We start from the raw sequence: 10,959 nt of genomic DNA, 5'->3' as shown, positions 1-10,959 counted from the left end.
AAAAAAAAAGAAAGAGGGAGACAGAGAGAAAGGAAGGAAGGAAAGAAGGAAGGGAGGGAGGAAAGAAGGAACTCATTCACTCTGTGTGGCTCTGGACTGCCCCTGCAGCGTCCCGGAGCACTGCGTCCCGGAGCACTGGCCCTGGCCGCCCCTGCACCACGGGGGTGGGTGCTGAGGCCCTGCTTCCTGCCTGAAACTGCATCCCACATGGCAGGGTGGTTCCCTGGGGCCCCCAGAGCCCGGGCTTCGTTCTGAGGGGCGGACTGGAGTGGACCTTGAGAAGGGAGCCCGGGTGCCAGGCCCACGTCTGTGAGGAGGACTGGGGTGACCCGGGCCGGAGGGGAGACGAGGCCGAGTGCCCAAAGCTGTGAGCCCCAGCCCTGCAGAGCTCCGCTGCTTCCCGCTCTGTGGGCTGCTCAAGCCGCCAGCCCACCGGGCCTCGGTTTCCTCAGCGGGGATCAGAAGCTTCCACACGCCCGGCACGGGGCCCAGCCCGCCCCCCTGCACTGGCACATGGACATCCTGTGTGGCGGGATGTTCTGGAACTGAGACGTCTGGGGTGTCCGCTGTGTGGGAGCGCACGTGGCCACAGAACGCCACCCCGGGGCGCCCCGATGTTGGGCTGTAGTTTCTTATGCATCCATTTAAATTAGCACTTACACACCAGGTGTGAGTGTGTTCACGTGAAAAGCTTGGCGCCCAGACGCTCCTGCCTCAGCCTCCGCCCATTCCCCCCAGGCCCACGCGGGACAGCGAGGACGAGGACGAGGAGGAGCGGCGGGGCCGCGGCTGTGCGCTGCAGTTCCAGCGCGCCACGGTGCGGGTCCTCGCGCAGTTCGTGGCCGAGGCGGCTGGGCGCTGGGCACAGCCAGGTCACCTGCTCGGCCCCGACTGGCAGTTCGACGTCACGAGCCTGGTGGCGGACTTCATGAAGCTGGAGGCACCGCACGTGGCCTCCCTGCAGGAGCGCGGCGTCCTGGCCGGGAGGGAGGTCGGGATGACGACCGTGCAGGTAGGGAGCCAGCCGCTCCTCTGCCCCACCGTTTATTCACTCAACAAACGCTCTTCACCGCTTATCTGTTACTAAAGAAACGGCTCAGATGGTGGGGTTTCGGGCACGTGGGGATGGCCTTCTCCTCAAGCCCAGTGCCTCCGGCTGATGTCCCCTCTCGACCCTTACACCGTGGACGTTTCAGGCCTGACCCCAGGCTCGCGAGGTGAGGCAGGAACAGAGTTTCCACAGAGGGACGTGCTGGTGGAGGGGGGCGTGGCCCACTTACACCTCGGTTCTCTGGTTAACTCCATAACTCCCTGAGAGTGTGACTCTGGCTGCACAGTCTATGTGCAACATCTCATGAATCCAGTCAGCATGTTCACCATGTACGGTAAACCAAGCTGTGTACTGAACAACAGTGCCCCAGCTGGACTGGCAGGCTCGCCCCTTTTTAAAGACCTCGTGGATTATATGCTGATTTCTTTTTCAATAGATAGAACTGAAGTGCCTGGGGCGGGGGTGACTGATTCTCCTAAAGACAGAGTATGAGTTGGGGTCCACAGCGACGTGGGTGTGTGACCCCCTCGGCCTGGTCGTGGACCCCAGGGCAGTCTGTGAGGGAAGGGACCAGCACCCGGAGCAAGGTGTGACATGTCCTCCCGGTGTCTTTCCACGCCCAGGTGCTCTCCCCGCTGTCCGACTCCATCCTGGCAGAGAGGACGGTCACCGTGCTGGACGACAAGGTGTCGGTCACCGAGCTGGCTGTCCAGCTGGTGGCCGGGCTGTCCGTCAGCCTCCACCCCTACGCGGAGCACAGCCGGGCCATCGCCGCCGTGGCCACAGCTCAGGAGCTGCTGCGCGCCCCCAAACAGGTAGGGGCCACACCGGGGGAGGGGCAGGGCGGCAGCCGGCTGCGGCGGGTCCCCTCTGCCGGCATCTCCAGTCCACGCAAGAGCAGGGAGCCCCCACACCGGAGACCAGCCCCCGGTTCCCCCGGAACCTCCTGCCGACCCAAAGCCACCAAGCCTTTCCCCGGCCCGGGCGCCAGGCGGCCCTCCCTGAGCATCTCGGGGTCCTTGCGGGGCTGCGACACCCTGCTGGCCGGAGCCTCCCGCACAGCCCTGCCCCCACTGCCTCCCACCCGGCCAGTTTCTCCCTCCCTCCCTCCGTCTTTTGTGGCACGGGGAGAGACCCAGGGCCTTCATACAGATACAGCCCCTGTCCTTTTTTCAGTTTTTTACTTTGAGACAGGTTGCCTCAAATCACCCAGTTGCCCAGACTGGGCTTGAACCTGTGATCTTCCTGCCTCAGCCTCCCTAATTGCTGGGATTACAGGCAGGCACTGCCACGCCCGGTCCGACACCCTTCAGAGGGGCCCTTGGAGGCTGGAGGCGGGGTGGGGAGCAGGACCCACACACAGCTGACCCAGACACCCTGCACAGTGTGACCAATGTGCAGAACTTTCTGGTTCCCATTGGCCATAAGGAAGACATATGGGAATCCCCAGCACTCCAGGAGGCTGAGGCAGGAGGACTGCAGATTCCAACCCAGGCTGGACAACTTAGTGATTCAGAGACAGACAGACCGTGCCTCAAAATAAAAACTTAAACAAAGGCCGGGGATGGAGCTCAGGGTGAAGGGCACAGGTTTGATCCCTAGGAGTGAAAAAAAGAAAAATCCGCCAGCATGAAGACCTCATGCTGAGGAGCTGGAGGCCCCAAGCTCTGTCTCCTGCACCCTAGTGCCCTGTGCCAAGGCCTCAGAGAGGGGCAAAGCGCCTGGTGCCTGAGGCATAAGCAGCGCTGACTGTGCCCCGGGGCACTGACCGCAGTGGGCAGTGCAGTGCTGGCCGCTGCTGCTTGCTCTGGAGGCCGACGGTCACCGTGCTCGTCACCAGCCACACGAGGCACAGGAGCGGGTGTGCCACGGGCAGATGCCCGTCCAACCTGGCTTCCCCGGCCAGACGCAATGGGAGAGGAGCCCGGCCTGGGTGTGGGGCTGGTTCCGCCGGTGCTAGTCGATGCAGTCCTGGGGCAGAGCAGAAGGACAGTCCCTGATCTGCCATAGCAAGAGCGTGACTGTTTCCACGGGCAGGGAGGGAGGACGCCGAGGGGGGTGGACACAGACGGCCAAGGCATGGACAGTGGCACAGCCTGGGTCAGGGCTGCAGGCTGCGGCCCTGCAGAGGACCGTGACGAGCTGTGGCTGAGGTCCTCCTCACCCACAGTGTATCAGGTAGCAAGTGCTGTGTAACAAGTGCCCCCATATGGCAGCTTCAGATGACCCCGAGCCTCAGCGCTTGGGTCAAAGGTGGTTGGCATGTTCCCAGGCCCACTTCTTAGAGTCGGACACTGGAAGGAGCAGGTCAGAGCTCAGCGTGTCCTGGCAGAACCCAGGGCCTTGCTCTGTGAGGCTGTCCCTCCCTGCTGTGGCTGCTGGTGGTGTGCAGCCACTCCCACTCTGCCTCATCCCGCTGCCCTGGACACTGCCTGGGGCTGGCCTGTGTGGTCTCCGCCTTCCTGCCCTCCACCTGCCTTGCAGGGCTCCCGTACCTCCACTGCCCCCAGTGGTGACCTGGGAATTGCCCACTGGACCGAGCGGTCGGGGAGGGGGGGGGGGGACACGGCCCTTGCCCTTACCTCACCACGTTCCAGGCTGTGGGGCGCCAGCAGGTGGCTTTGCCAGCCCCGTGCACCCTGCCTGGCACACACGCTGTGCGCGGCAGCTCCGCTGTCCTGGGGAAAAAAGCTGAGGGTGTTTTCTGGTTTAGAAAATGCAGAGAGAGAGGAGCAGAGCGAGTGGGGACAGACGGCGCTGATGGCTCTGTGCTGAGGTTGGTGACGCCTCACGGGTGATCGGCGCGGCACCTCCAGGCCCGGCTGTCTTCATCGGGGCGTCACCCAGCCCCGGCGTTGGGCGGGCCTTCGCGGGCTCACGCTGGCCGGGGAGCCTGGCCCTGGCGGTGCTGCTCCTCAGAGCCGGGCCAGCGTCTCGCCCGTGGGGAGCGCGGCACGTCCGAGGGGGCGCAGGGGTCCTCCCTCGTCCGGCGCATGGGGACCAGCTTGCGCTCAGCCGCAGCAGGCAGCCGGAGATGCTCTGGAGCCCCGGCCGCGGGAGGGTCCCTGCCTTCGGCTGCCTTTCGGGTTGTTTCACGTTAGCTTCCTTCTCCGCCTGGCGTGAGTGAAGAAAATTCATTCCGGGTGAGAAGTCGGGCGCGAGGCACTGCACGCTGCCGGCCGTGTTCCGTCCCAGCCTCGGAGCGGGGAGGCTCTCCTGACGTCTTCCTCTCTGAGACGTGAACGCGGAAGGACAGGAGCCGACTGCACGCGCCCCGCGCCGGCTCCTTCCCAAAGAGGGCTGCGGGGAGGAGGGAGGGAGGGAGCGCCCGGAGCCAGGGCGGGTCCCACTGCAGAGCCGGACTCCCGGGACTCAGCCTTCGAGCGGAGGGGACAAGGGCAGGAGCCGGCCTGGCGCAGCCTCGGCCTCTGTCTTGGCCTCGGCTTCCCCAGCAGAGCCCGAGGCAAGGACTCAAGTGGGGCGTAGCTCACGCCGCAGGGGCGGGGAGGGAGGGCGGGAGGGGTGGCACCGGCTCAGCCGCGGCTGGGGTCGGGCGCTCAGCCTGGCCTCCTGGGGGCCTGGGAGCCAGACCGGACAAGGCGGGAGGGCCCGGCGCACTGAGGAGCAAGGACAGGGACCAGCGCGGCGCCCCTCCTCGTCCAGCATGGGAGGTTGCTGCCAGAGGGGCCTCCGGCAGGGAGAAAAGTGTGGACCTGCGTGTGCCAGATATGCAGGAACTGACAGAAAACTCTACCCTACTGTGGTTTAGATCAGGGACGACCCCAAAACCCTCGTGGGCTCAGAGGCAGGCTTTCGGACAGTGACTGCATCATGGGGATGTACAGCCCACGTCCTGACAGGAGGCGGGGTCTGGCCGGAGGAGGCGTGGCCTGGAGGGTCTCCCTCCCTGGCGCCTTCCTCTCTCTGTGCTTCCTGTCCACCATGCCCTAAGCAGCTCCCCTCTGCAGGGCCCTTGAGCCACGCCTTCCTGCCTCAGAGCCCACAGCCATGGACCAAAACAAACCTCTCCTCCCTAAGTCGTGGGCAGCTGGTGTCCGGTCCCAAGGGAAGAAGGCCACCAAGTCCACCCCCTCCTCAGACTTGGTGAAATGCCCTCTCCCTGGCTCCTCAGAGCACCTGGTGGCAGTACAGGCATCTATTCCAAGCAACAAAGGCTCCCCCAGCAGGCCTAAGCACATAGAAGAACTTCTCAGACCCTCCAGACATTTGCACCTTCAGGTACAGCTCGATCCAGGGGCCCACACTGTATCCCCAGAAGTCTTTCCTTTGCTGGGCATGGTGGCACACGTCTGCAGTCTCAGCACTCAGGAGGCTGAGGCAGAATTGCTGCAAGTTTGAGGCCAGCCTGGACTACAAAGTGAGTTCAAGGCCAGCCTGAACTGCATAGCGAGATGAAGAAGAGGGAGGAGGAGGAGCGGAGGAGGGGAATAATAGGAGGAAGAGGAGGAGGAGCAGAAAGGGTGTTTCCTTTGTTGCTGGCATCTCCTTAATTTCCTTAATTGAGGGCCTCGGAGAGTGACGACCGCTTCCCCCATTCCCTCGTCCATCCTGGTCAACCCCCTGGAGCTCCTGGCAGGCAGCTGCTGGACTTCCGAGTCCTTTCCACCACTCCTCGGATGTGCCTTCCATAGCTGCTGTTTACTTTATAAACAAGCAAAAGTGTTGTTTGCTTTTGAGGCAGGTGCTGGCTTTGTCTGCCAGAACACTAATTCTTCCGCTGACATGTGTAATCTGCTCTTTGAACCATCCCCTGAGTAATTAATTTCAGTCACTGTTTTTCTAGAATTTATCCAGCTCTTTGTACATCTCTCTTTTTCTTCCCGTTCACTCCTACCCGTTCGAGGTGGTCTCTGCTCTTTTTATTTCCTCCTTCTCATCACCTGCTCCCCTTCCACGTTCATTCTCCCTGACTCACGGACGCTGCCCCAGGGAAGGTGAGTCTCCCTCCCTCGGGGACAGAGGACTGAGGCCACGGCATGTGGCTTGCTCCCACGAAGGCTTGAGTGGTTTCCCATGGGCACCGAGTGGGGCCAGCTCCGTGGCCTTCCCGTGCTGCACAAGCAGGGCAGTCGGAAGTGTGTGCCCTCAGCCCCACGATCCTGCCTGAGGTTTACCCCGTAGGGGCACCGCCCCACCCAGGGCGCAGGGTGCGAACCAGCATGGCTGCTCCACTGGCCTCCATGGGTAGGGCTCCTCACCACACCTTGGCCGGGGTCCTGCCCTGGCTCCGCCGCAGGGTTGAAGCCGGGTGTGGGGTGAGGGGCGGGCAGGGTGGGGAGGGCACGGCGGGGTGGCAGGTCGCAGACATCCCGTGCAGGCCGGCTGCTGGGCCCTGGCGATGGCCGCTTGAGGGTCTCAGGCACTGCGGCCAAGAGCAGGGCCCTGGACTGCGGAAGCATTTGCCGGCCTCTCTTTACCAAGGGGCATAACCGCACCTGTCTTGTGAACGAGGGGAAGGGCTGCGGTGCCCTTTGTGAGTGCCCAGTGGGAATCAGCTTTTTCTGCCTATCAGAATTACATGCCACAGGGGCTGGGGATTTAGCTCAGCGGCAAAAGCACCTGCCTGGCAAGCGCAAGGTCACGAGTTTGGTTCCCGGTACCGGAGAAAAACCAAAAAAAAAAAAAAGAATTACATGCCAGGTGTGGCGGCACACACCTATGATCCCAGCACTCCGGACGCTGAGATGGGAGGATCTCTGGGAGTTCAAGGGCAGCCGGGGCTACAAGGCCAGAAAAACAAAAGTAGAATCCCACCTGTGCATGCAAACAGACTGTCCTGCCCCGGCTCCAGCTCTGCCCCGGTGCCGAAGAGCTGCGGCCCACGCGCCTGCCCAGAGAGTCCCAGCTCCGGCCAGGAGGCGGCCCGGAGGCCACAGCTCAGGGCACCGGTGCCTTCCGTGGCTGAGCTCTCCAAGGGCCGTCACTGACCGGGGAGAGGGCAGGGGACACCGGGGCTGACTAGGCCCTGGCCAGGCCTAGAGGGTGGGGGCGGGGGTGCTCTCAGACCTCCTTCTCTGTCCCCACAGTGGGGACTTCATGTGGCCTTGTGGCCCCAGATGTACAGGAGCAGGTGTTTCCAATAATCTCGGCCCTTGCAGCAGCCTGAGCTTCCTGTTTCCTGCTGATGACGTCCACAAAAGCCCCACAGACAGCGTGCTGAGCCGGCCACCAGGGCACACGGCGTGAGACACCCAGCCGCCTTGGCGGAGCCAAGCAGGGGCAGAGTGTGCTCGCTTTTCTGCCTCTGAGCAGAGGGGGAGTTTCCCCTTTGAAGCCCTTGGGTCTCACCACCTCTCCGGGCTGTGTCTCCCTCCGCCTCCCCCAGCCTTTGTCCTCACAGGCCCGGCCCAGGACACTAATCCAAGGGTGACAGGGGCTCTTCCTGGGGACCAGACAGCTGGCTCTCTGTGCATCTGTTTGGTCTCCTGGTAAGAGCTGTGCTAGAGCTGCTCCAAGCTCAGGGGACTTTTCTGACCTTACCATACAACCAGCTTCCTTCCTCAGATGCGTGGCCCACTGGGCCCGATTTGGGGTCCTGCTCATTCCTTTGGGCCCCCCTCCCGCAGGGGTTCTGGGGAGCTCTCCATCGGGCTGGCCCTAACCGCCTCTCTCCCTGTAGGAAGCCGTGGTCAGCACCTGGCTGCAGTTCAGCGATGGCTCGGTGACCCCTCTGGACATCTACGACAGCAAGGACTTCTCCCTGGCCACCACCTCCCTCGACGAGGCTGTTGTGTCCGTGCCCCAGTCGCGCTCTCCCTGGTGGCCCATCGTGGTGGCCGAGGGGGAAGGCCAGGGCCCCCTGGTCCGCGTGGACATGAGCATCGCCGAGTCCTGCCAGAAATCCAAACGCAAAAGCGTGCTGGCCGTGGGCTTCGGCAACGTCAGGGTCAAGTTCGGCCAGAGCGATGCGGACGCCAGCCCTACGGGGGGCACCGGGGGAGAGGAGGAGGAGGAGATCAAGAACCACGCCAGTGACCGCAGGCAGAAGGGCCAGGAGGGGCGGCTGCAGAGTGGCCCGGCGGGGGAGCGTGAGGAAGGGGCCCTGCGCAGGGCCACGACCACGGCCAAGGCGCTGCTGGACAACAGGGTGGTGAAGAGCAGCCGGCTGAACGGGCCACGGCTGCCGGGGGAGGAGCCGCTGCAGAGCATCCCCGTGGACTTCACCAACTTCCCCGCGCACGTGGACCTCCCGAGGGCCGGGGCCGGGCTGCAGGACAGCGACCCGGTGCCCACGGCGCGCGGCCTCAGTGACCTGGAGATCGGCATGTACGCCCTGCTGGGGGTCTTCTGCCTGGCCATCCTCGTCTTCCTCATCAACTGCGCTACCTTTGCGCTGAAGTTCAGGCAGAAGCAGGTGCCCCTGGAGGGCCAGGCCTCCGTGAGCCACTCGCACGACTGGGTGTGGCTGGGCAACGAGGCGGAGCTGCTGGAGGGCGCAGGGGACCCCACACCAGCGCAGGACGAGCACACGACTGTCATAGACCACGGCCCAGGGGGCTGCAAGGAGAGTGACCAGCTGCTCATCAGCAGGGGCAGTGCCCAGCAGCAGGTGCTCGGCCAGGTGCACTGGGCAGTGGAGGGGGGAGGCCGGCAGGAGCCACCGCACTCACCCACCTCCCGGAGGAAGAGGGTCAAGTTCGCCACCTTCCCTGCTGTCCCACCCGACGGCAGCTGCGCTACAGCCAACCCCATCCTGGGGGGCCCTTAAGTGGGTGTGTGGAGGCCTGGGCATGAGGGCCCCAAAGAACTCCGAAACTATCTGGAAAAAGTCCAGGGAAGGAGTGGTGCCTCCGTGGGCCCAGGGTAGAGTGCGTCCTGAGCATCGCAGGTTTGGAAGCCGGGAGGGACGCTCTGGTGTGGAGGTTTTCAGCGGTGATGGCGGACACCCTCCCACGCCTCCTCCTAGACCGCGGTGGGGCACAGCGGAAACACTGCACCTCACTCAGCAGAACTAGGAAGGTTATTTTATGAATCAACACATAATACAGCTACCAAAAATTATTTGTTAAAAGAACACACAAAAAAGACAAAGAGACAAAGAATGACCTGTTTATGTTTCTTATAAAGGAGGAAAGCGTGGACACAGGGACTGCCTGGAGACATTTTCCATTTCAGTCCAGTGTCCACTCCGTGAGGATGGCCTTGGACTGTGGAGCTGGGAGAAGCTCCAGGATGCCGGCGGGCTCTTGGGACAGACCTGGAAAGAAGTTACGTTCTCACCGGATAATCGCTTCTCTTCCCATTCCCCTTGCTGTAACCTCGGCTTCCGTTTGGTTTACATTTAATGTTTATTTCTGAGGACCAAGTGGTATATTTTTCCTAAATGAGATTAAATTATATTCTATTCATTAGATGATTTTTTTAAGAAACAAGGCTGATGAAGTCGCGATCTCAATGCTTTTCTATGTCTTGCCAGCTTTTTTGGTATTTGGTGGTTTTTTACAAGTAGTGGCAGAGACCCCATCCCCCACCCCCACAAGGTCAAGGTCAAGGTCAAGGTTGGTGGGAAGGGAGCTGCTTGGAGCTGCCCTTTAGGACGCTGCAGGCAGGGCTTGGTCAGCTCCAAGAATGACAGTGCCCAAGAGCAAGCCCTCAGCCTGGTCAAAGGTGTTTTGGGGGGGCTTAGGCAGACTTGCTTACTTGGTGGGGCAGTGTTCCCCCAAAACGGGGAGACAGAGTCATTTGTGAGCGGCACCACCATGAAGCAGCTTGTTGCAGAGCGCTCCCAGCCGACATGCAGCGTGTGGAAGGAGAGGGGGCGGGGCGCAGGGACCCCCTCCCCGTCCCCGGAGCCTGGCAGGAGCTGGCAGAGACACCAGCGGTGGTCACTGTTTTTATTGTTTTTATTACTAAAATCAGTGGCTAAGGAAGGGCCCTCAAGCCTTGTCATCTTGGTTGGACCTTTTTAACACGGATTTGTAGCCCCTGCTCCAGACGCAAAGGAGATATTCATTTCCACCTGTGATGCCCCGTGTCATTAAACTGCTTCCTGGCTTGGCGCTGTGTCGGGGCGTCTCTTCCTTCCTCGGCCCCGGCCCGCCCCAACTCACAGCTGCTGCAGGAGTGACCCCGGGCCGGGGGACGGTGGCGTTTGTCCCCATTGTGCCCCAGGTGTTTGCTGACTCAGAGTAGCTCCGCAGGAGGGCCCTGGGCCGTGTCCCCATGGCCGTCTGTAGGAACGCCCAGGTCACAGCAGGCCTTGGTCCGGGGTGCTGACTCTGCCGGCCCAAGCGGGGCTCCAGGGCTGCCACCACAGCACTTGCAGGGTTGCACTGTTGCTGGTCGGGGAAGAAGGAAGCCTGGGCCCAGCAGGATCCGTCCTGGGGAAGGGCGGCCGTCTCCGTGATGGGTTTATCACTGCTGTGCCCTCAGCATTCGGGGGAGAGTGGCTGCCGCTGACGGGAGTGAGGAGCAGCTTTCGGCAGAAGGTGAGTGTTTGGTTTGGTTCTCTAACAGTTTTATCGAGACATCCTTCATAACACCGACCCACGGACATCAGGCATGAGGGCACACACCTGTGATCCCAGCACTCCAGGGGGCTGAGGCAGGAGGATGGCCAGTGTGAGTTCTGCCTAGATAACGCAGTCTCAAAATAAAAAAAAATTTTAAAGGGCTATGGAAGGCCCTGGGTTCATTTCCCAGTACTGAAAAAATAAATTAATAAAAGACCCTTGGACACTATCCGGTTCAGTGCTTTTGGGTCTGTTCACAGAGCTGTGTACCTCTGGTCACACTGATCGTAGGGCGTTTTCATGATCCCAGGGAGAAACCCTGCACTTATCCTCGGTCCCTTCCCGCCCTCACTGCCCCAAGCAGCGGCTCCTTCTCCTGTCTGATGCCTCTGCCTGAAAGGGCTGCCGCCCGTACCATTTGGAGCCAGGCTCCGG

The 10,959-nt window shown here is 62.0% G+C and overlaps 1 protein-coding gene across 1 annotated transcript in view; it reads left to right on the top strand.

Annotated features, from left to right (window-relative positions):
- The window catches only part of Tmem132c (transmembrane protein 132C), a gene marked incomplete at its 5' end in the record, with an annotated part of 262,619 nt that extends 252,548 nt beyond the window's left edge, over positions 1–10,071 (top strand). Inside the window, 4 exon segments of the mRNA XM_013503741.1 lie at positions 739–1,012; positions 1,675–1,866; positions 7,692–8,773; positions 8,775–10,071. Of these exon segments, the coding sequence (XP_013359195.1) occupies positions 739–1,012; positions 1,675–1,866; positions 7,692–8,773; positions 8,775–9,027 (1,801 nt within the window).
- Between the last annotated feature and the right edge of the window lie 888 nt (positions 10,072–10,959).

This window comes from Chinchilla lanigera, unplaced genomic scaffold (assembly GCF_000276665.1).
Source record: "Chinchilla lanigera isolate Chin_1 unplaced genomic scaffold, ChiLan1.0 scaffold00081, whole genome shotgun sequence".
Taxonomy (NCBI): Eukaryota; Metazoa; Chordata; class Mammalia; order Rodentia; family Chinchillidae; genus Chinchilla; species Chinchilla lanigera.
This window is presented reverse-complemented; position numbering and strand designations above follow the sequence as displayed.